Below are 25,156 nucleotides of genomic sequence, written 5' to 3'. Positions count from 1 at the left end.
CACTTTAAAGAGGTATCAAGATACTGTGACTTTTCTTGCACCATTTTCACCTTTTATATTTTATGTTTCTTTAAGGTTATTTAATTGTCAAAATGCGAGTTATGCAACATATAACAATTATGTACATGCAAGAAAGTTAACAGAATCAAGGAAGCATTTGTGCATTTGTCAGTTTACCACACTTACCTGTGAAGACCTGCCTGAGAGCATCTAAACCAGAGGTCTCAAACTACTAGCCTGGGGCCAGATCGGGCCATACAAGAATTTACATCTGGCCCACAAATAAATGTTTCGCATTTCATTTTTCCCCAAAATAGAAATGGTCGAAATCATTCCATCTTCAAGCAAGCTCCTCCTCCAGCTATAACATCTGTTAGAACACCAGCTATGGTGCTGAAACTGCCTCTTAATTAGCATTTAAAGGAATAGCTGAAATCAACATTTTGGGAAAATACAATTATTCATTTTCTTGCTGAGTAGACTGATACCTCTTTCATGTCTGTCTGTTAACATGAAGCTACTGTCAGCACTTGTTTAGTTACTGGAGCTAAGCACAAAGACTGTAAGTGACAAAATAACTCACCTGCCTACCAACCAGCACCTCTAAATATTTACACACTTTATCTCATGTGTTTAATCCACTAGTATAAAAACAACAATTATTGCCCTTAGTAGTTACCATGCAACCAGCGGAGACTTCAAGAAGTTACTAGTGCCAGCCAAGACAGAGTCTGACTCATAAATCAGCAAACAATCAACATGTTGTGCAGTATAGTTGCAGCAGCACTTTAGCAATGACCAACAGGACTCCTCACAGCACACCAGACATCCTAATGGCTCTCTCTCAACCTAACAGAAACACTGATGTGAAGCACAGACAGTTTCAAGGTAAATGGACAATTTGTTTCCAAGGAGTTTTAATGCAACTTGTTCCAACACAGAAAGCTGTCATTCTCCAGTAACACAGGGTGTTCAAGTGCCCCCATTAGGAAGGCACCTGGCCACTGGCCCCTAGGTAATTGGAGTTTGAGACCCTCATTTACGTAAACTGTCCTGACATCGCAATCCCTGATATCTTGACTCCAACAAACAGATTGGTTGCTACATTTTCTGTTGATTTGATGATTACTAGAGTTGTTCTGATAGTGCCTAAAATGCTGGACTGGGTATTGGTGAGTAACCAAGGCTATGCACTGATCCATGAGCATGTAATTCATTAAAAAACTTTAAAGTAGTTTCACATCCGGATGAAAGAGTGGTTTTCTTGGAAATCAATTCTTCTCCCCTGCTCTTAAACAACAGTCTACACAGCAAGTGGCCCTGTGCAGCCACTGGCAACTACTGTTTGAGAACTTTTAAGAACAACTGATTTCTAATAAATAGTGTTTTGTTATCTGTTAGCAAAATGTCAGCAATTTGTATACACAGTATTTTACAGTGGATAAAAGGAGGTTTTAGGGTAGAAGGAAAGAATAGTAACGGAATATCTTTAATGATTATCTACTGTAGATGGTCATTCAAACAATGAATGTGTTGCCAGAGTGTGTGCTTGAATGGATGAGTAAGTTATGTTTGAGAAAAATGGCCTTGACTAACGCTCTGTGCAAACAAGCATCATTGTAAACAAATTTTTAAAAGATGTTCCATCTATAATAAATGAGGGATGCTGATGCATTCAGGAGGAATAAGGTTTGGGTATTATAGAAGCACTGAGCTGTATAGAAACATAGCACAATACACGCTATTTTTCTTATGGGAACTAGAAACATCTGTTGAGAAAAACAAGTGTTCCACATGAATATGAGAGCATCTGTGGACTTTGCAATTTCATAAATCTACTTTGCAGGCAATTAATTTGGGAGAATGCAGAGAGCAGCCAGTGTCTGAAGGAAGATAAGGCAGTAATGAGCTTCTGTTAATGAGAGAAAAAAGCTGAGAACTCTGCCTGTGAAAGGCTGACTGTGAAGTTAGAGCAACACTGCAGCAACAGCAACACTGAGGATACACACACAGTTTCTAGAGAAGGCATTGGTGACAATTCCTATCACGTTCACACTATCAGCAATCTCAGCCATTGCTAGGCCTGCTTTGACATTACAGTCAGCTCCAGTGCACAGAGGAGGAAGCCCGACCATCAAATGGCCTGGGCCAGCAATTTTTGCTTAAGCAAGACTCTACAAAGTGTCATATCTACTCTGAGTTTTGAATGTTTGATTTGCTAGCTTGTAACAAACAAGAGGAGTGCTCCTGAAATGGTAAGCACCCAGGGTTTGGAGAGTGACAGACAGCTGAAGGATGGGGCTGAGAGGAGAGAGCTTCAGTAGTGCCAGTGATGGAAATGATGAGTGCTATAGCCTATAGAGAGCATCTGTCTTTGCCCTGCTCTCTATAATACAGTCTTTGAGTTGACTTTCACCTTTTGTTGGACTGTGCAAGTGCTCAACAAATTCTCTTTGACTGATGACACAGGTGCAGGCTGAGCAAACAAGAAAGCCTGAACCTCTGGTGCTGAAAGTGTTATATAACCAGAGCTCCCTTACCTTCTGAAGAACTTCAATCTCCTGCTGCTTTGCATTGAGTACAGCCAAGGCCTGCTCATGCTCCAACTCTAGTTGCTGCCTCCGCTCCGCAGCCTCGCGCATATGCTGTCCGCAGAGGGTGCAGGGGTGGAGAGCCAGGAGGGAGGATTGTGGAGGGGGTCGGGGGTGGGGAGCATAAAGAGGGCTGCTGTTAGTGGAACTAAAATCCAATGGCACTGAGCCAACACAAAATGCATCTCCAGTCTTCGACTCCACACTCAGAGACAACACAGGTGTTACATGTGCACACACATCACACATACAGAGGCTGGTTAACAAGTGTACTGACCTTTAAAAACCCTTAAAAACAAGACATAAACTATGCCACAGCAAATGCCATGTGGGAACAGTTTATGTCGAATGATCTGCGGGAGAGATCAGATCAAATTTTTGCACAAAGGTGCTTATGGATGAGGACTAGAGATGCTTTGCTGTGTGAACAAAAAACTAACATCAATCCACAGTCAGGTTTGCTGCCCCCTTTAGGTAACACAATACCTGTTAGAAGTCTGGTTACGGTTAGAAGTCTGGTGGACTGTTTGAAAAGCTGTCCTCAGCGATGTTGTCTTTGCGTGATCAATACAGGGTTTTACGTTACATGAAAAGGGTGAGCAAACTCCGTAGCGTGCTCACTTGTTTGTGGTCATCCATAACAACAAAAGAAGCCATACAATACAAGGGACTGAATGCTAGGCTCTTCATAGCACAATATGTCCGTGTCATCCAGTCACACCACTGCTCCCACTATATGTGAATACTTGCGACACTGTCAGGTGAGAGAAGCAAATGACATTTTCATGCCAGTAAAAATTGAGGTCTAAGATAGGTAATGTCATCAAACGTGTGGGTGACATTATCATCATGAAAGGTGACCCAGTCTCTGTAACTCCTCTTCCTCCCCCTCCCGTCATCATAAAGCCAAACTCTTTGTCCTGCCTCATGCAAAAATCACATTCCACAGTGCTGTGGTCGTATAGCCAGGTGACCATTCGTATGTCTGGTAAGCAGCCCACGGATAAAGGGAGAGATAAGCACAGCCACTGAGGTGGACAGAAAGCATTCAGAATGGGATTGAATAGGACTGCTCCCTAACAGATGGACGTAGCAGTGATACCTTATAAATCTAGCAGGGGGAGAAGGGACAGGGAAGGTGGGGAGGGAGAGGTCAGGGAAGGTAGGACAACATGAAAGGGTGAAATAGGAAAGGAAAGGAGGGAAGGGGGGGGGGGGCAGACTGCTCCAAGCTTCTACTCTTTCACAGCTCCTGGTCAGACCTCCCAACACGACACTGGAAGGCAACAGACATGTCAGGGACATTAGACAGTATAGCGGAAGATAACCAGATGGAGGCAGTGTAGCACAGGTAGGAAAAGGGGTACTGGCAAAGGGTTAGGCTCCATAAAAACACCTGAATTAGGATCCCGGGATAGACGGACTACTTGAACTAGAAATGCACACAGTACTGAGAGATTCTGCGGTTAAGTCTGCCCTTGGAGCTGGCGTCCTCACCTTGAGCACCTGCTCTAGGTTCTCCAGTTTGCCTTGGAGCTGGTTCCTCTCCCACAGGGCTAAATCTCTCTCCTGCGTCACAGCACCAAGGGTCTCTTTGAGCTGGGCATACTCAGACTTCACCTGTGCAGACAGAACAAGCAAGGAGCAAAGACACTGAGTTTGAGAGTGCAGCCGTACTACACTTCTTTGGGTCAAACCAGGCTGGTAATGTTTTAATCAGATGCATTTTTAGATTTGGTTTTCACACTGCTCTAAATTGATTTTTAGTTTTTTTAGGAATACTGGAAGGTTCATGTTTTTATTTGTAGATATCAGAGTGGTCATTCTGCTCCCGTATGAAAGAGGTTACCCTTTCAGGTGTCCTGGTGTGCCTATTGCCTCCTGCCATCTTAAAGTTTAATGAGCCAGAATTCTCCGAGTCTCTTTGTTCAGTGTCAGAAAATGGTCAGATATAGTGTTCAATCTATGACAGTGGTGAGAATGTCAGCACAGAAAGTGGATAAATTAATGGCTATATATTTACTCTTCTCATTTTCTCTATAACAAGCTGTTATGTTTTTTGTTTTGGAACTGCTTAAGTTAGTAGGTGTCCTGCCTGGGTCTTTGCTGCATGGAGAAATTAAAGGTACCCTGTGGAGTTCTCTTGTAGATAAACAAAGGTCTGTTAACAGTCAGTCATCATAATGCATTGTGTGTATCCTTGAGGCCTAACAACGTTCTGAATGCCTTTCCTTCCTCATAAAACCTCTGCAATCTATTTTTTTTATGTATACATTTGAAATCTGTATTGTTTACATCCATCTTAGCTAACTTGAGGTCTGCTTCTTTCATGTATTGTGCTCCTGTATTACCACCACGTGATGGTCAGTGTTATAATGAGAAAATATTAGCAGGAATGTGTATCACGTCAATCATTGGCTTGTGTGCTTGAGATCCAAACAAAATGGGGTCCCACTCATCAAAACATTGTTACTGCGGTCAAAAACTCCACAGGGTACCTTTAAAGGCTACGTTGTGACTAATGGGAACAACAATTTTTTTTTACATCTAGCATATTTTTACATCTAACTTCAATTAAGGGTTTATCTTAACCATCCAGAATTTGTGATTGTTGCAGCAGTGGAAAGACAAACCAAGATGGTTTTTAAGAGTTTTATTTTGTTTCTGTCGACTTTTTATGAAGTGTGTTTTAAGAAGATAATCTTACTGTATTTAAATGGAGTCTGGTGGGCTTAGTGATTAAAAAAAAAAAAAAAGGATCTTACTTCTTACCAAAAAGGTCCATCTCTGTAGGGAACCTTCACATATTGTTGTCAGACACTTAGAGTCATAATCTGAACCTGTCAATGGCAAAAACATCCACTTTTATCGGACATAAATTGATGATGCGATCATCCCCCAAATAGTTACATTACAACTTCCTTCACAGCAGCCGGCTGCAGGGCTCTTGCTTTATACTTGACCAATTTCAAAAATTGTTGTTCCCAATAGTCTCTTAGATACAAAAGGCAAAAAAAAACGTCTGGTTGAAAAATACCAAACTGACCCTTTAAGGGTGGCTCAAAAACCATGCTACAATTATCTTTGATTACTATGTTGGCAATGATAAAAACTATTTCAAGAGCTTTACATTAAATGCATCATTGTGTAACTATAATAACAGTGCAATCACTACAGGGTAGTGGTAGGCAAAAGCCAGTAAAATAATACATTTGCTAATTAGCAAATTTCCATTTATTCACACTAGAGTATTACAGTGTCAGCATCTTACAAAAATAACCACTTGTCAGCTCGTGATTTTACAAGTTAAATAACCAGCTGTCTTATATCATTAAATAGCTGTGTTATTCTAAATTAAATCCAAGCACTTGCGGCGGTGGCTAAATTAACAATTTGCCACTTATTTCCTTTTCTCTAAGGTGGACAAAATGTCAGGAATACCATTCAGTAAAATCCAATTCAATCACACCACAAAGCCTCCCAACTGACTGTGGAGCTGAATGAGTGCCTTTTTTCATACAGAATCAACAGAAACTGAATGAATGAACATAATGCACTACATAAAGGTAGAGCTGCTGCTTTGGAGTGAATTCCATTGCACAGCTGTTTCCACTTTTCTGGCAGTCACTGTCGATTTTAAGCACCATGCTGTAAAAAACCATTTGCTTTAACACTACCTAAAGCATTCAAAGCATTTAAAACAGGCAGAAACTGGTACAGGCCAGGCGTGGGAGCATTGCTGGTTTCAGTGATAAAAGCCTTTAAATATTATAATAATGCAAGAGTAACATAATTCACTGACTCCCATGGCTGTACACCGAAACATTAATAAATTATTCATGCTTCATTGTTAACCAAGCACTAAGCATTCAATTGACTAAAGCAATCACACATTATGTTAACACTGTACACCAATTCAACACCAATGAGGTTATTATGAACGACATATAAAATATTTGGCTGTTTTTATATTCCTTACAATCTGTCTCCCACAGTCCAATTGTATTGTTACTTAAGAGGCAGTATTTTTCAATCAGCTTTTTAAAGGCCCCCCATTGGCAGCGAGATGACTGGTTCCTGCAGCAGTAATGTGGCAAAGCCCCTTCCTCAGAGCAGCCATGAATGACTAATGATTCCTTGAGGAGGGCGTTTCAACAAACACCAGCAAAGCAAAACATAAACAGAAACCAGTGAGTCTGCCTCTAAACCGCCCGCCTCTACACAGCAAAAACTATCCACATGGATAGGAGCGACTGTCAGACCTAATGTAGACAGATCGAATGAAACTATATTGGATCCAGCAGAAGCAGGTCAATAGTCTATTATGGGCAAAGGGAGGTGCCGTTTGTAGCCCCTCCTATTTCATTCAGAGACGATAGGGATCAGAACATGGGGGTGGAAGCGAGGGCTAATATCCGCACTGCCCTGCAGAGTGCTGCTCTCATATCCGTCAGTGTGATAACAGTTCAGCATTGCTGCTCCAGGAGCCACCCAAGTCCTGATAAGACATCAATAACCAGCATCCCACCCTTCTTCACCCTGACAGCAACTACCTGCCAATCAGCTCCTTCAGGAAATTGCCCTTCTGTCCATAGAGAGAAGCCTGGTGCTCTTTGTTTGTTGATCTACTTTACCTCTGTGTTATCGGCTCTGAAGGCCTTTCAGGTCTAGGGGCTAAAGAGAGGTGAGGGTGTTTTAATAGAACGGGAGGCTCATTGCTTTCGTTTATGGGCCTCTGCTGAGAAAAACTGCTCTATCTATCCTGCATCCTCTAGTTTTGGATAAGTTATACTGTGACCCAGAAAGTCATCTGATTACTGAGTGTTAATGTAAAGGCTGTGGCCTATGAAGAAACAACACAGAGTCTACAGCCATGTTAGCAGCTCTGTGAGACTGTACTTAGGCACTGCAGTGTTCTGTGCAAAATGCTGATGTAAACATATTAACATGGTTGGAATGAAAATGCTAACATGCTAATGTCTGCAAGGTGTAATGTTTACCACCTTACTTTAGGGTATTAGCATGCTAACATTTTCTGAGTAACACCAAACACAAGGTACAAATGAGGCTGATGGGAGTGATTTTAGTTTTGCAAGTGTTGAAAGAAATACAATAATGACCTGATGGTGGCTCTATCTATGTCACTCCTAGACCCCTATGGGTGCAACCGTAACCTGTATTTTCCAATGGTAACAGTGCACTAATGGTACACTAATCCTCTTTCCTAGAGTGATTGGAAAATGAAACGTGGAACACACCACCTGTTACACCTCAGACAGAATGACTTGATCATATCTCTCTGACTGCCATCTCATCCCACATGATGCTGAATTTAGCAGACTTCAATAATATCAGCAATATAATATCAGTAGAGGAATGTAAAAACAAGTCTGTATTGACAAGATTTGCACAGAAAACAGCCAGTATAGTCAAGATCAGACTTTTTAGGGGATATAAACACTTAAATCACCAAAATTACTACAATTCATCCTGAGGGAGATATGAATGTCTATACCATATGGCAATCCATCAGATACTAATCGACACGTCACTCAAAATCTCTTGGTGGTGCTTGAGTTTAAAAGCCAGAGAATCACCAAAGTCATTGGGATTCATGCTCTGGGAATCATGTCTGTACCAAAATGCATGACAACTCATCCAATAGGTGTCAAGATACTTCACTACAAAACAAAATGTCAACCTCATGGTGGTGCTACAGAACAACTCAGGGGATCACCAAAGTCAGTATGATTCATCCTCTGGGGACAATGAATGTTGATTCATCCAATAGTTGTTCTGATTTTTAAGTCTGGACCAAAGTGGTTGACTGGCCGACAGACAGACCAACAGGGTCATCCATAGAGCCACGCCACCATGGCTAAAGACAAATTTTACGGTGCTCAAAAGACGGATACAATATGAGCTTAAAATCATTACAAGTGTGAATGGAGCAGCACTGAGATGTATACAGTGGTCAAACCTGAGGCCTTTTTGGCTCTTACCTTCTCATACTCAGATGCCTTGTGGCTATTGTTAAACAACTGGAGGTTCAAGTGTTTGTTCTCCTGGAGGAAATCTTGAAGCTCATTCTCCTAGACAAAAGAGGCAGAAAGAAAACCGTGTTTAGAACTCAAGAAGTCACCGTGATTAGGCCAGAGCACAGCACTCAAACCCCGCATGTTGTTAGCGATAGCCCATGCATTATTCATCTGACGCGACTGCTCGAGGTTCTCTACATTCTAGAGGCTGCCATTTTAGACACTACAGTGAAACAACAATAATGTCATAATACTAGCTTTTCAACATACTGGAATAGATGTAATAAAAAAACATAAAACTTCACCTCTATGTGAGCAGATGTTAATCAAACATGCATTTTGATACCCTCCTAACCACACACTCCCCTACACGTACACACCCACACACACACACAGAGTCTTTTTTCCCCACTGTTTCTTTCCAAGTGTGTTGAGCTGACGGTAAAAAAATGCCATCATTGCAGAGAAGGAAAACTTAATTACATTCAATCAACAGTCGTGAGGCGTGCGGTGGATGCAATTTGCAGTGTCAACTGGAGAGTTCTCTGAGATGTGCAATTCACTGCCACTACAGCAGCAGCATGTAGGCCAAGTGGTGTTCTTGTCAGGAGCTAAGAAACCCACTAGCTCATGCATGATAAATTCACTGTAAATACAGTGCGTCTTAATGGCTGCTGATGGTGCGCCTGCTCCTTCCCCCTTATGTTTTACTTATGAAGGACGTTTCAGAGGGCAGATGGAAACAGGAGGTACGATTTTTAAAAAACATGCATGTAAGGATACATGAGGTAAGAGACTAGAATATGTTAAATATTTTCCATAACTGCTGTCCATAAAGCATTGTTACATTAGCAATAGTTGTCTGGCAAAAGCACACCAAGCATTAGGTGCTGGTCATAGCAATACGCCTTTTTTAAAAACACATTTTGACATCTCACAGTAGGAGAATCACAGGCGTAAATAATAAAATTAATGATGGCTGAATTACATTTATCTGCTTTAATTTCAGGGTCCTCGCACTGTGCATGCTTACTCACTGTAACACCTGTGCTTTATGTATATATAAAGTATATCAGGCTGCATCTGACAACAAACCAAATGTGGCCAAAAAGTTGATGATACAGTTATGTAATTGAAGCTTAGTATGCAGTCATCCTCTTTTTATCCACCTCATTCCCAGACCCCATAATACCTTGCAGGAATTTTGGGCTGTAACCAGAACAGGCGTTTTCCAGTGGTAACAGTATTCTCTTTCCAAGAGCAACTTGGAAATAAAACATGTGAAACGCACCACCTGTTGAATAATATGATCATACCTCTATTCTACAGCCTCTAGCTACAGTGTTGAACCTTAAAGATAAAGATCCCGACATGCACAGTTGCACTCAAGAACATTACAATTAGCCTTAGAAACTGGGAGGTTTGTTGTCACTCTAGAGGAGGACAGACTGTTTTTTAGTGGAACACTGAAGAAATTGAAAATGAGGTTACTTTAGTGTTTTACTGTCCTGTATATAAGGACGTTGTACTTTACAGTAAAATGACCTCTATGTATGTTGATTTGTTTGGATGACCATGGTAAATTTAAGTAGTGTTTGTTCGCCAGGCCTGGGATAGAAAGCAAAGTATTTTGTTTGGGGACTGAACAGTAAAATAACACATACTTTGACTGTTCACTGCAACATTATTATTATTGTAATGGTGTCTTGAAAATCCATGAGGGTTGGGTACATGTTTGTGTGCATGAAACAGAAATAAAAATACAAATCAAAAATCAAATTACCTCTGCCATCTCTGACAGCCATCTCAAAGCACTGGTTGTTTCCCTTTTTAACCAAGCGCGTTGGTGATTAGCTTCCTTGCTCTGTTAGCATATCATTAACTTTAACAAAGCCCAAGCTAGCCTACTATAAACATCTATTCCTTCTAAAGTATGATTTGTGATTTCTTACAACTCACAAAAAACAGTAACATATATTCTGCAAACATTTAATGTCATTTGGAATTAATTTTAGCTCCACGTAAAGTGAATAAACATCATGTTTCCAAACTAATGCTCCACCCGTCTGCCTTAACAACACAGTTTAGACATTTTTATAACTGCTGATTAAATAAATCAAAATTTTACTGAATGAATCATAATGTCAAATTGAGCAGTGTACCTCAGTAATACCAGTAGTATAAAGTTGTAGTAAAATAAATAACTTGATGCATTAATTTTATATGATATGGAGGGGAGTATGACAAATCAGTAACCCTAGATGACTGAACACATATTTCAAGGTATGCTGCTGAGTTTATTTTATGATGGGCAATTTTTTATTGTAGGTTGTGAATGCAGTCTGACAGGGAAAGACACGTACTGATGTTGAGTGACAGATCTGTCATTCCAGGTCATTTTCTTCTGCAAATTCTGACTTATAACTTTTCCGCTGTCAGAGCTCCTTATTATTTCTTGTCATTCCAAGCATGTAAAACCGTAGTGTATGCAACAAAGTAAGACGTGCACAAAAATACAGGACAAATCATGTCCCGTTTTGATTTAGTAAGGGACAGTGCTTTGTTTTGTTGTTTGTTGTTTTTTTGCAATACAGGATGATCTGGTAGCGTCTTATGTGAGACGAGTGGGCACCTATTCCTATTTGGTTACAGAAACAATCTCTTTTTGTTCTGGATGAATGTTCAACACATTGAAGCCATAAATTCAGCTCAGTCCAGTTGTTTGTAACATAACAGACGCGGACAGCGCAAAAGGTAACAGAGCTCCAAAAGGACAATTTAGAGAATACTAATTTAAATGTTAGTTAACTGTTAAAAAAAACAAGCAGTATGTTATAAATTAAAGGCAGATTACCTTTCAAAGGAACCACTGCTGGCAGTTAGACACAAGATCAGCCACTGGGACTAACTATAGACAGTAAATGCGACTCACTTGCTTACTGCTTCTTCTGCTATTGCGCGGATATTCATTTCTACAATAGCGCCCCCAGGAATAAGGTGGATACAGAATTAATAAGGCATAAGGTACTCATATTACTACTACTACTACTATTCCAATACTCAATAATAATAATAATGATAATGATACAGTACAGTACATACATGTGCACACCATGGAGGGGGAATTTTGTCAAGGACAAGCAGGGATAAGTAAACAACAGCCTGAAGAACCAAAGTCACATCTGAGATCTGCTGCATTTCCATTAATTTCATTTCTGTCATGTCCCAAAAAAAATATTGGCATTTCAACCTGCATCAATTGTGTCCAGTCAATTTTAATGCTTCCCGTACAAGCACTAGATTGCATTGGCATTCCTATTCATATCCATTGATCCTTCAATTCGGAGCTAATGTGGGCCGGCTAAGCCTCCAGGTGTTCATTCTGAAGGACAAACAGCCACTGAAAAAACAAAACAAAACAGAGAGCTCACATTTTACTGTATGCACACTGACGAGAACAGTGGACAGAAATGCTTTGGAAATTAAAGCTTGTTGTTGATTTAAGCATTTCAACATGACTGCCATCCTCATTTAAAATCCTTTTTGGAATTCGGATGCAGCCGCACACACGTAGTGATGCAAACCAAATTGTCTTGAACACAGAGAATCAGCTGTTTCTTTGTCCTATATTGTCGATGTGTTAACGCTTTAAAGAGATCAGTATACGTCATAATCCCTTGGCAAGACACATTTTTATGGCGAGCCTGTGAGCCCAGTGATGGAGAGAATCCCATGCAGAATACATTGTGTCCTATATTGAGCTGCCTCCAACATTATTCAGCTGTGGTTTTCTGCTGAGGTGTGATTTGCCATTTGAGATCTGCTTTGAATACTAACACTACTGTACACATAAAATGTACACAGCATGATTTCAGCTGCATGAGTGATCTGTAATGATTCAGATACTGGATAATAGTAAAAAATATATAAATATATCTACCCTTTTAAAGCTTAATGAAATAAACAATGATGTTTTAGTGATGTTAAACAAGAAGTTATTGGCTAACAGATGTTATTTACCATAACATGGTATTATTACACTATGTAATGATATAATAAAGCCTGGGGCAAAGTACTTTGGTCACTTCTGTGTTTAAAAGCAGTGCAGAGGCAGTTGTGTTTTACCCAGACATGATCTGACTCAGCCTGGTGTTCTAGAGCTGTGTGTTTAATTTCGACAAGCCTGACAGATGAATCAACTCTGCCATTTAACACACGAGCAAAGCAAACATTTCACTTACTCTCTGCTCTGTAGACTCAGTGTAAGCAGCATCATTTGCTCTTGTTCTGAGCAGACAGCAGCAACTATCACTATTGTTCTGATGATCAGCTAAACCTTTTTAGCCTGACTCTTAGTGTATTTTTTTTATCCAGACCATCTGCACCAAGGACTAATGTACACATATTACAGGTGATACGTGCTTCAGGCTGAACCTCGCCCCTCTGAGTACTGGCTGCTTCTAACACTGATGACATTGAAATAGGAATATTATATACAAGGTACAGTATAAACAAGGCCTATTCAACTGGCGGCCTATATCTGATTACCGATATATAAAATATATATTAACTACATATAGTGTCTGAAGGTTGCAAACAAGTGAGCTATCTTGTTTCCCTTTCACCTCTGTTGAGTTACACATGTGCAGTAACCATCGGCAGGATGTACAGATCAGTATAACAACACCACTAACACAAATCAACATTGTTTCATTTGCCCCATTTCCGACCATGCTCAGTAACTTTTCCAAATATCTGGACTGCGGTTAAACAGTCAAAAAATACATCTTATGTCTTTTCCTAAACACTTTTTCTTGACCTCAATGGAAATTAGGGGAGGTGTGAGTGTGAGTGATGTGTGGATGTGTGTGGGAGAGAGGGAGGGAGACAAAGTGTGTTATTGGTTACTATTATTGCAACTTGTTATGGCTCTGTGCATTGACAGCTCTTTTTCACTCTGTGTCTGCACTTTGTGGTGTGCCTGGATCAGATATGTGAGCACAAATATATTTTTTATTTAAAAAGTGAAATGATAAACATTGCTGTTTTTACTACATTCAGCTTTTTTTTCAATTGTATATATATATATATAAGGGACTTGCAAGATGCTAAAAATGTCATTCAACTGTTTTCAGGTGTACAGTTGAAACGTACCAACTTCAGCTGCACAGTGTAGTATAAAAGTACATATTGCATTTCCCTTAAACAGGGCTTGTGGTCCTGTGCATACCATTGCCCACCATGGTGTACAGAAAGAAAAAGACCACAAACATGCAGTACGGTATCATCTCTAAGAGGTGTAACAGCACTTACAGTTACAATTTTGTGTACTGTGTAAAATGCAAACAAGAAAACGAAGAGAAAAATTGCTTTATGACATTTTTTGCTTCTGTACATACAATGCATGCCATGTGTCTGAGCAACAGGAGCTGCCAATCCTGCCTTTGACAGAAGGTGTTTGTGCTTACAAACATCTCATAATGAGAGCTAAGCCGACCACAGAGGCAGGTATTCCACACCGGTTACTGAGCTAAGTTTAAGGGCGCAGCAGCACAGTTAAGTCCACGGACTTGTTGAGTCTGTCTGCTCTCTGCCTCAATGTTACCTTCGATTAGCACCGATACATTTTCGAGCGTCACTGGCACAGCAGATGCTTGTCGCCATGGTAACAGACCTTAAATGCTAGTGGAGGCATGCTCTTCAGATGGTCTACAGTTATATACCTGATATTCAGGAAGGTGGAGGTGCCAGATGGTTATGTCAGTGTTTACTGTCACTCACAGTGTTTATATACATGACATCTGAACTCACTATCAGGCATTAATACCAGCTGGAATTCAAATACTTAGTAAGAAAAATGAATGTATAATATTTTATATGCTGTCAGTGTTTGATAAATAGTCTGTTAGAAATCCACCAGCAAAGCAGCAGCACTGATTCGCTCACAGCTGCACCTAATTCTGTATGTGAACTCTTTACTTTAACCTGAGAAGGAGGAAAAACAGAAGAGAGACAGAGAGGTAAGCCAGTTAAGACCAAACAGGGAGTGACACTTCTGTCAACTCGCCATCCCCTCACAGCAGTGTTCAGTGGTCTTGTCTGTGTTTGTGTCTCTGTTCTTGGAGCTCAGGGAGGAGGAGATAAGAGCTGTGCTGCAGTCTGTGGAGACCAGCCTGCCATTTCTGCACGCCATTTGGGGACAGTTTGTCCTTTGGGTAGCTTCTTTCGGACTCAGCAGGCTGACAATGGGCGAGGAGGGAAGTGCTGCTGTGGGCAGGGAACGTGAGAGGAGGGCAGCAAAGAAAACAGTCCTAATGGAGTGTTTATTTGGGGCAGAGAGCCACACACAAAGACAGCTCATCTAAAGAAGAGGGCTTGGGGACATAAGGGAATGAATTCAAATAGTCTAGGACCAAACAGTGCCATTTAAATTACTGCTGAATCTCTCCAGCTCCTGCCTTTCATAGGAAAAATCTTACTGCAGGCCATCTGCACCATTCTGTGTCTACTTCTGCTTCTACAGGTTAGAAACATGTATCATTTTTATGTCGTGCTAAAACTCAATACTCCTTAAGCCTCTTTTATGTCAGTCATACAACTCCCTGATTGTTTTTTCTAGCTCCCAAATCGTAGAGCAAGCAATGTCTACACTTACTCATACTTTAAAAATCTAGTGAATTCAACTGAAATTAAACTCAACATTTTGCTGCAGAGCCCGTGGAGACCCCACTTTGAGAATGACAACATCATAGCAGTAAGATGTCTTTCTCTCCCAGTATAAACTTTAACAGAAGCTGAACAGAGCTCTCCATCCCGGTATAACATTAAAAAAAGTGATTAGTTATTCTGCTTAGTGGGGCTCCCGTAACTGTGATGGTAAAGCCATCCACTTAAGCTTTATTTGCGCTGTGATTTACAACTCTGATGTGCTCCTGCTGTGAGAGACTGATAAAGCCTGATGACTCCTCTTATTCAATTGACAGTATGTTTCCCTGCAAAAATAAATACAATGTAATGGCAAAGAGCAGTGTAATAGTTGCCACCGCTGGTCGATGGTTTCTTCAGCATATGTGACATTTAGCCTAGCTCCAACTGCAAATCCTCCACTCCCCAGCTACACCTAACAATAAAAGTTGAATACACACAGGTGTATGTGACCTGCCTGTCATATGTGCTACCTGCTTTTCAGAAAAAACACATTCTTCTTAACACAAACACCAACACAGCCACAGTGGCACAGAGGGGTAGAGTTGTTCAGCCGCAGAAACCGACAGAAAACCTGTCACTGTCATGGGACACTAGTAGACATGTGGTCCTCAGCACCTCACTTCAGTCTGTCATAAACTCTGTAAATTCTGAAACAGGTGCATTTCAACTTCTGCAGCTATTTATACATCAGCCATGCATCATTTACATCATAATCTCTTACTGTAAATCAATAAAAACAGCATAAACAATGAATTACCCCCACCCAGCCCTAAATGTCCACAGTGACAATAATAATGAAGGCAGCATATTTTTCTATCACATAGCAGTGCACTCAGCCTCTTGTGGTTCACCCAGACTTAGAGTGATTTATAGAACAATACAGAAGCCCTAGGCACCTACCAGGGCTAGCAACTGCCCAAGACCACCCAAACCGAAAGAGGCAGAGAGCAAAACCAACCCCCAAAAGGCCCACACCAGAGATACCCACACAGACCAATCTGCACGGCTGGGACTTAGACGGCCCAAGAGGACAGCCATGTACCCTGCCACCACCAACCTGAGCCATCCCAGGCAAAGCCAACCGCCCCAGGGAGCACCTAAGACCCTCACAGAGCACTGCAGTGCAGCCACAAGCCTAACCATGGACACCACAATAAGGAAAGGTCCTGTTTTGTAAAAAGGTTATAAAGCTATCTTAGCATTTATCAAAAAGTTGTGTTTTTCTTCCTGAGATTTAACCTAATCTTTCCTGAAGGTATGATGAAAGCTCCTTTAGTCAAAAAGATTCCCCACATGGCACCTTGATTCTCCAGCGCATGACTGTGCACTTATTGGCTGCAATTACTGCTAGTCTTATAAAGCAAATATTGCCCCTGATATTGGTAACAAGTCCTCCAGTAGCATCAGTCTTGTTGTTGTTTGGGATGTCGACAATTTTTTTAATGATATCCATGATAAATCTCCAGACATCTACCTATCCGGAACATATGTAACAGTTCATTTCAGTCTTACATTTAGAGTGAAATTCTGAGCAGCTACTACTTATTCTGTGGAGACATTGATGAGTCTGATAAACCCAGTCTACAGTTCTGAAAACATCACATCGGCATATGACTGATGTGACTGAGCCACCATCAAAACCAAATACGGAGACAAACACAGACGAGAGCTGCTCCAATCAGCGAACCTAGCTTTGCAGATATTACTGAACTTGTTGAACATCACAATCTAATACAAAGAAGTTGCAAAAACACTTGCGTGTTCCTGTTGGTAACGTTCTGCCATCATTGTAAAAGTAGGCACTCAATGAGACTTCATTTGTTTAAGTAAACTGGCAGGACAGTAAGAGGGAGTGAGATAGCACCTGGAAGCGGGTGATAGATGTGATGAGTTTATCATAGATTATAATAAACTATTAACACAATATAGACATTTTACCAGACATATGTAACGTGGACTTGCCGATGTACATTCAGTACATTATGTACTGTAACGTAAGCATGTTGTATCTGTGGGAAAAATGTGTCTACCACCTTAGGATTTTGCACCTCTATTTAGTGTTGTCTTCACTGAGCCATGTTTTATGTGTTTAGGTGTGTTAGCTGATTCAATCAAACTTTACTGCACTTCACAGAAACTCAACACAGCATAGCATAGTAACCCCACTGCCAGCAGGAGGTGTAACTGCAGAGTATAAGACATACTAACACCAGGGAGACAGGCTGCAATATATGCAAAGTACATGGAGGAGCAGTGGCTCCTTTTCTTTAAGATAATGCATGATTTAATTAAACATAGGCTGCTAAAGGCATTAAACAAAGTTCTGTCCTGGAGTTGTGGAGTTTGTGTTATTCTAAATTTTGACAGTAAGGTTTTCATTTTTACTGCAAATGTATATCGGTTACAAATATCAGATATCAGTACTAATAATTGGTATCAAAATTGGCCCTGAAAAAAAAAAAGACATTGGTCAATCCCCAAAAGAAGCCTGTTTTCTTTTCCACCAAGCAGGTTCTCTCCACCTTATCTTTTTGTTCCCTCTCTTTGCTTTTTGTCCTGAGTGAAGGCCACTCCAGTCGACAGGACAGAATGACATTTCTGGGGCACTGTGAGAAACTGTCTGTCTAAAGGCACCAAATACCATATGAAAATACAAGACTTGTGTAACATATCTGTGACCTTTGATGACCATTACTTGTAAAACCAACATGGTGCTCTACACTGCAGCTGTACACCTAAATAACAGCAGGGTTGTAGAGATGAACTAATGTGTATACAAAAGAAAGAAACCAATAAAGCCACAGCCTGAGGATACACTGGTGTACACAGCAGTATCTTTATATACATCACAGTACGATACACTGTACTTCCTCTGTGTTTGTGCATGATCATACACTGCAAACACTTACTGCTGCAAAGTGCCTCTCTGTCTCTCTCATTATCAAATGTATTCCCCATGCTAACAGAACCCAACCCACAGATACTGCAGCTTGAAGTTAACTGCTCCCATTTTTCAATTTCAGTCATCACTGCCTGAGAACCATGCTATCATTACAGTAGACCCGCCACTCATTTTCTCAGGGGACATTTGTGTGTGATGATAGCAGGCAAGGCTCTTAGGTACAAATCAATTTTAGCCTCGGTCCTATCGCTCAGAGGCCAGGGTATATTTTTGGAGCACTTACCAAAGTCTGACATGTTTGATTCTTTTTCTTCACCTCCGCCTCAAGTGCTTCACACTCCTTCCTTCTGGTGCTGATCTCAGTCTCCTGGGGAGGGAAAAAAGCAGAGGACAGCTGCTATGGTTTGTCAGGAACAGAAGCTTCCTGAGAGAACTCAGTAAGACTAGGCGGGGAAAGAGGGAGCAGGAGCATTTCATTATTCAGCAGTATTTTGTTGTGTGAGTGTATGTGTGTATGCAACAGAGAGGTTTCCAGAGACTTTCTAATAGAGATCACAAAATGTTTTTGTTGTCAAAAAACAGACAGCAGGTTGGGATGATTCAACAGTTCAACTGTTGGAGGATGTTGGGTGTGGTTCTCTCAGACTTATACCATGAAAAGGACTTGGAAAAGGAATCTGTCAGAAAGCCTTCACTCATTTTGGCCAGTCATACAGTGGTGTCAAGACACCACCGACCTATCTGCATGAGTTGCTGTGGTAACAACGTAGGTGTCAATAACTATGTAGCTACACTGGTGATGCAGCTTTCCAACATGGAGGCATGGGAAATGGAGTTGCACCATTTTACCCTCCAAACAATTTATTTTGATGTCTATCCACAGATTGTTTTTCTCCATAGCGCTTTGCTAGTAGCAGCATGGATTATTTAACAAACTTCCATCACTCTGGATTTGATGAAGTTGTTGGATGTCGCATTGCAAGTGACCCGAAGACACTCTGTAATCCAATTTGAGCAGCTAGAGTGTTCAGACTGAGACACGTCTGTAGGAATCCGATTGGAAACACATTCAAAACCACCTCCAAATGTGGTTTGGATCCGATTAATAAAAATTGCATTTCATTTGGTTTTGCTGTCCAGACTTTCTAAAATGATTCTGGCTATGCCAAAAAAACAGATTTGGGCTGGCAGTCTGAACAAGGCCTACGAGTCTACAGCAATGCTAGCAGCTCCATGAGGTTGTACTCAGGCGCAGAGGTGCTTTAAACTAAACATTAATATCAGCATGTTAACACGCTCACCACGACAATGCTAACAGGCTTATGATTATCAAGTATAATGTTTAACAACAACAACTTATCAGAGCTGAGGAGTCTCTAAAGCAACTGTCATTTATGTTAATCACAGCTCATGAACTGAGGTCAAACTGTCAAACTAGGCAGTGCTGATCAAATATGAATCAAGATTGTGTAACTGCAGGGGCAAGCTCTAGCTCTCCTTGTAGAGTGTGCACCCTATAGGTTGAGTCCTCTGCAGCAGCCCGGGTTTGATTGCGACCCGTGGCCCTTTGCTGCATGTCACCCCCCACACCCCAGTTATGAACAAAAGTATTGGGCAAATCAAATGTTGATTGTCTACCTGACAGAGCAGCAAGCACAGGTGTTACTGACGACATTAACAACGGCTCTGTTCCATGTTACAAGAAAACTGCACCTCTGACTACTCCTGTGCTGTTTCTGCAGGAGCCTGCTCTTGAAAAGTCTGTCTCCCATGTTAATTAGATATAAACTCAGTATGTTTCCATAAAATATGTCTAGACATACACTACATACTGTTGCCTGTTTTCAATGTCTATTGTGTTTCCATCAAGCAGGCATTTAACTTAACTTAACTACACTGTGATGAAAAAGATCACACTAAAAAAAAAAAAAATCTGTTTTAAAAAAAATCTTTAACCTACAAATCCATTTTCCCCCATTTTTATGTTAGCTGTTGAGTCTTTTGAGGTCACTTACTTGTCATAGCAGGAAAAGCACAGGTGTAACTAATAACCTTAACAATGGCTCTGTTCCATTTAAAGGTCCCAGTATGCCTGTATGCACACTAACAGTGCTCTGGCACTGATGCTTGTAAACGGAATTCAGCCTCAGTTATGGTTATTAATTACACCTGTGCTTTTTCTGCACATATGCTAGGTATATTTTGTCCCCAATTTATATGAATATGGATACATAAACTGAAACTAGATTGCATTCTCTCGGTTTGTAATAATATAATGTTCAACCGGTGCCTAACTGACACCTAATTTTCACTCCCGAGGTTTTTGAATGCCTGTTATTTTTCCATCAAGCAGCCGTTAAAGCGAGCTGACAGCTGAATGCTGTGTTAGCTAGAATTACAATGAAAAGAAGTTGAGCTTTCCTCACAATGCGCGATTAGAGCCAAAACATGACTAAAGTCTGCCACAATTTCCACAGAGGATGACTTGTTTAGTCTATCAGCGCTCTTCAGTGAATTCATCACCACTGGCTTCTCAGTAGGAGCACAAGGGAGACAGCTAGAAATGGGATATCCTCATCAAAGCTGCCTGTGTGCTGCCCTGCTTGGGAGATGCCACATCTCTTTGTCACTCCACTCTAATCAGGAGGTTATCACTCTCTGGCAAGCTGGGATGCATTCAGTAATGAAGGGTATACCTACACACCTTCTTTATGGGCAACCATTTAATGTACAGCAAAGTATTGCTCTGCTCTTAAAGCACAGAATACATGATGTTACATCATCAACCAGATCCTGTGTTTATCAGCAGCTTGAGCTCTCCATCAGTGTATGAGAAACAGCCTTGCTATGCATGGGAGTGAGAGTGCAGCTGGATGTTCCAAGATTAGCGTATAGAATTAAACAGGATTTTATCTGTGTCAGTGTGTGTGTTACCCATGCGCACACACACATACACACACACACTCTGGTACCATGGCACCACGTGTCCCTGACTAAAAAAAGCACCAGCGGAGCCACCAGAAGCCCACAGCACACAATGCATGCCGCATGTGAGAATGCATGAACGTGCACTTCATCACATAAACGCTCACAGCTCGGTTTGACTTTGAGTATAGTATACTGCAATACATTCAAATGGAAGGCAGCAGCTCGTTCCCCTATTGACCCATGAGTGCCAACAATATTCAGTAAGACAGTGAGCAATAGGTTTAGAGAGCTGGACCAACGGAAGCAATAGGAATAAGCTTTGACCCTTCTGGGATCAGTGAGATCGTGGTGTTTCACCCCAGACAAATGACAGTTGGTATGATTAAATCTTTGACCCCTTATCTGCTGTTGCTGGTCCACCAGCTCTGGTGCTATGTGTTAGCACGTTCCCTAGTATATCTGTCCTTTCAAGGCCTAAAACCTTCACACAGACAGAAAGATGAGGAAAGTAAATGTCCTCTAAAGTTTGGATTTCATCCTAAAATACCCAGTTTGGATGATTTTTTCATATGTTTGGAATTTGTTTCAAGTTAGGTAAGACTTAGGGTTAAGCCTGAAATAATCTTGCAAGAATGTGTTTGAGTCAACTTCTTACAAAACTGTTCAACAAGGCAAAACTCCCTTAAGACAAAGTTACAGCTTTCAGTGTGTGGTCAGTGGTTTAACAGTGGGAAATCTGAAATAATTATTTATGCTTGAGAGATTATTCATTTACTTATTCCGCTGGGAGTGATATTAGCCACTGCAGGTGTTTGTAACTGTAGTTTCAATGGGATCCTTAAGACCTAAACCCCCACTGTTCTTGTTCACTATACAGTCAACAAAAGCACGAGAGAAGATGAATGAAATGTTCGAAACTATGAAAAGATTAAAAAATCTTGGACGTGTTCAAAAGAGTCTACATATACACAGTATACACGACCACGCTTACTCTAAATGATTTCCTTTGAGTGAATCACACAGAGCCTCCGCAGACAGCTTGCCACCTCCCATGTGGGCTGGTATCTAACGTGTACGGTTTTCAGAACCAGACGCTACAACACACACGATGAATATTTCACTCACACACTTATAGACACACACACACACGCAGCTCTCAGGCTTGCTGAGGCCCATTTGTTTGGAGCACATTTGCCAATGTTCAATTAAAAATCCCTCTGATAAAAGATTCAAATGGCTGCCATTGTGAGTAATGAACTCCTGTATAAGTGAAGAGGCGTTTACTGCACAGCAGATGAAGACAGATGAGAAAGACCATCCCCTTAGGCTGGATCTAGCATTCGTGCCTTGGTGGCACTAATGCAAATACATGCACAAGAGAGGTGCTTCCACAGCGATCTATACTACCACCATGTCTCTTATGTACCACAGTATAAGCAGTGTAGTGTCTATCTATCTATCTATCTATCTATCTATCTATCTATCTATCTATCCAAGACATTGAAATCACTGACAAATGAGGTGAACACCATTAATCATCTTGTTACAATGCAAAATTCTTGGGCTCTGACATTTTTGTGGATGCCACCTGACACGCTCCACCCACCTAAATACCAGCGCAGACCAGGTACCCCCCCACATGGGAACGGCACTCCTCAGTAGCAGTGCACCAAGCAGTGGACTCAAAAGATCTGAAGCCAACATCCCTGGTGCCAGACACTACAGGACATCCTCCAGAGGTCCTGTGTCCATGCCTTGACAGGACAGAGCCAATTAGGGTCCAAGGAGGACCCACCATGGATTGGGGTACNCAGACTGATCAAACATCTGTGGGACGTGCTAGTACCCCCCCTCCCAACCCATGGGACTCAAAAGATCTGAAGCCAACATCCCTGGTGCCAGACACTACAGGACATCCTCCAGAGGTCCTGTGTCCATGCCTTGACAGGACAGAGCCAATTAGGGTCCAAGGAGGACCCACCATGGATTGGGGTACTTCTGGGGTAACAGCACGTCCCACAACTGTTGGGTTAGATTGGGACTGAGGTATTTGGAGGCAAAGTCGACACCTTGATCTTTTTGTCCCATTCCTGGGGTGGTTCCTGAGCAGTTTTTTGTGGTGTGGCGTGGTGCATTGTCCTACTGGGGGGCCACTGCCATCGACAAGTGCTGTTGCCATAAGGGGGTTTACTTGGTCTGCAACTGCTAGCTGCACTGCTCTAGGGATTGCAGTTTCAACCTGTTGGTTATCAGTCATTCATGGTTCCCAAAGGATGTATCTTACTAACACTGGGGATCTTCTCATTTTTCATCTAGAGCTACCATCAGGTCAAACTTTTCACCAATCCTGTGCAATTTCTCAACATCTACTGGATGGATTGCCACAAAAATACATTCATTTTTCTCCTCAATTGTATTGTTAATGTTGAATTATAATAAATTCGGTGATCCCCTGACCTCTTCCAGTAAGAGCCATCTACAGGTCAAAATTTCAATTTGTCCAATACATTGATTTATGACCAAATACCTGCAAAATAAATGACATAACATCAACCTCAGCTATACTTTGTGTTTTTTGCTAATCCGCGAATGTTATGCTAACACGCTCAACTTAGATGGTAAACATCATCATGTTACTGTTGTCATCGTGGGCATGTTTTCAACCCTTTTGAAAATGAACTAACAAACACAACTAAAAATCTGGCTTGCCTACTAATTATCACTTACTATACTTGCTCTAAATCAGGCTATAGAGGTTAGTTAATGTTTTTACAAAAGAAAGAACTAAAAACAGCCAAGCCTCAGGTGTGAGCCCTGAACACAGCCGTCTTGGTGTTCAGCACCATGGAGAGCTCTCCTGGGACGACAACAGTATCATGTGGTGAATACGGTTTACTCCAACTATTTTTGTTGCTGCTGCTTTCCACTGTGAGCTCGACGCTCAGCAGCATCTTGATGAAATGAGGTGCACATTCTACTGTAACATTTCTGCAATGACTAATTAACACGAAAGGCTTTCCCCATCCTATTCTCAGTGTTCGGTCTTCTGATCTTTTGTAGTTGGGAAAGCTCTGTGTATAATCTCTGGCGAGCAGGGGTAACCTCATTACTCTCTCCCTCTCCTTCTCCCTCTCTCTCTTTCTGTCTTTCATCCCTTGTTGTGTTGAATATGCATGATGCGTAATGATGGATAATAATCCTGCCTATGGCTGGGCAAAAAAAACTGCTAACGTTTTCTACCAGGGGTCGATTCTATCCAAACAGCAGATATCTGATGGAGATATCAAATATAGACAGACATGCACAGGAGTGAGACTTCCTCCAGGATCAGTTTTAAAGCTGCCTCTGTTCTTCTTGCAAAATCTTTTAGGTTAACTTCACATCTAATTATGACACTGAATGCTAATCCTTTAGGAAATATGCAGGCACACAGTGTGCTACAACTCAGCTTGGCTGCATTATAATAAAACTGATGGCCACCCTAAAGAAAAAGCTCTTGACTTTTTACTGGGAGTAGTTACGCTCAGAAACAAACAGTACATCACCTCTAACTGTGGCACATACTGTAGCTTTACAGCTAATTTGTTGCCTCTCAAAATGTCAGCACTGCTCCCCGATATATATATATATATATATATATATATATATATATATATATATGTTATCCTGGGACACTTTTTTCTTGTTATTATGTGTTAGTTTCTTTTCTCCCGCCGAGCTGGAGCCATTAAGAAGGCTGGAGGAAAGACTACCTATGGCTCAGGCTCTTTAAGAGAGGATTCCCCTCTATTACTTAACACCCAAGCACCAGTCCCACTTAGCATCATGTAGTATATGACTATATTGCGCATGCTGCTGGCCCAGACACACAGGAATCGAACGCAGCACAGCAAGCACTTGTGATTTCAAATCATTTGAAATGGCAGAGTAAGTTACATAACCTCTACAGCTTAAGTCTGTGTGCGCAGGCACAGATGCTTGCTCTCCAC

The 25,156-nt window shown here is 41.2% G+C and overlaps 1 protein-coding gene across 1 annotated transcript in view; it reads right to left on the bottom strand.

Annotated features, from left to right (window-relative positions):
• The window catches only part of rimbp2b (RIMS binding protein 2b), a 106,647-nt gene that overhangs the window by 32,879 nt on the left and 48,612 nt on the right, over positions 1 to 25,156 (bottom strand). The window contains exons 6-9 of the mRNA XM_050050090.1: positions 18,523 to 18,606; positions 8,594 to 8,683; positions 4,089 to 4,211; positions 2,541 to 2,645 (exon numbers count right to left, since the gene is read on the bottom strand). Of these exons, the coding sequence (XP_049906047.1) occupies positions 2,541 to 2,645; positions 4,089 to 4,211; positions 8,594 to 8,683; positions 18,523 to 18,606 (402 nt within the window). The remainder of the gene's footprint in view (positions 1 to 2,540; positions 2,646 to 4,088; positions 4,212 to 8,593; positions 8,684 to 18,522; positions 18,607 to 25,156) is intronic.

The sequence above is a fragment of the Epinephelus moara genome, chromosome 8 (genome assembly GCF_006386435.1).
Source record: "Epinephelus moara isolate mb chromosome 8, YSFRI_EMoa_1.0, whole genome shotgun sequence".
Lineage (NCBI taxonomy): Eukaryota > Metazoa > Chordata > Actinopteri > Perciformes > Serranidae > Epinephelus > Epinephelus moara.
This window is presented reverse-complemented; position numbering and strand designations above follow the sequence as displayed.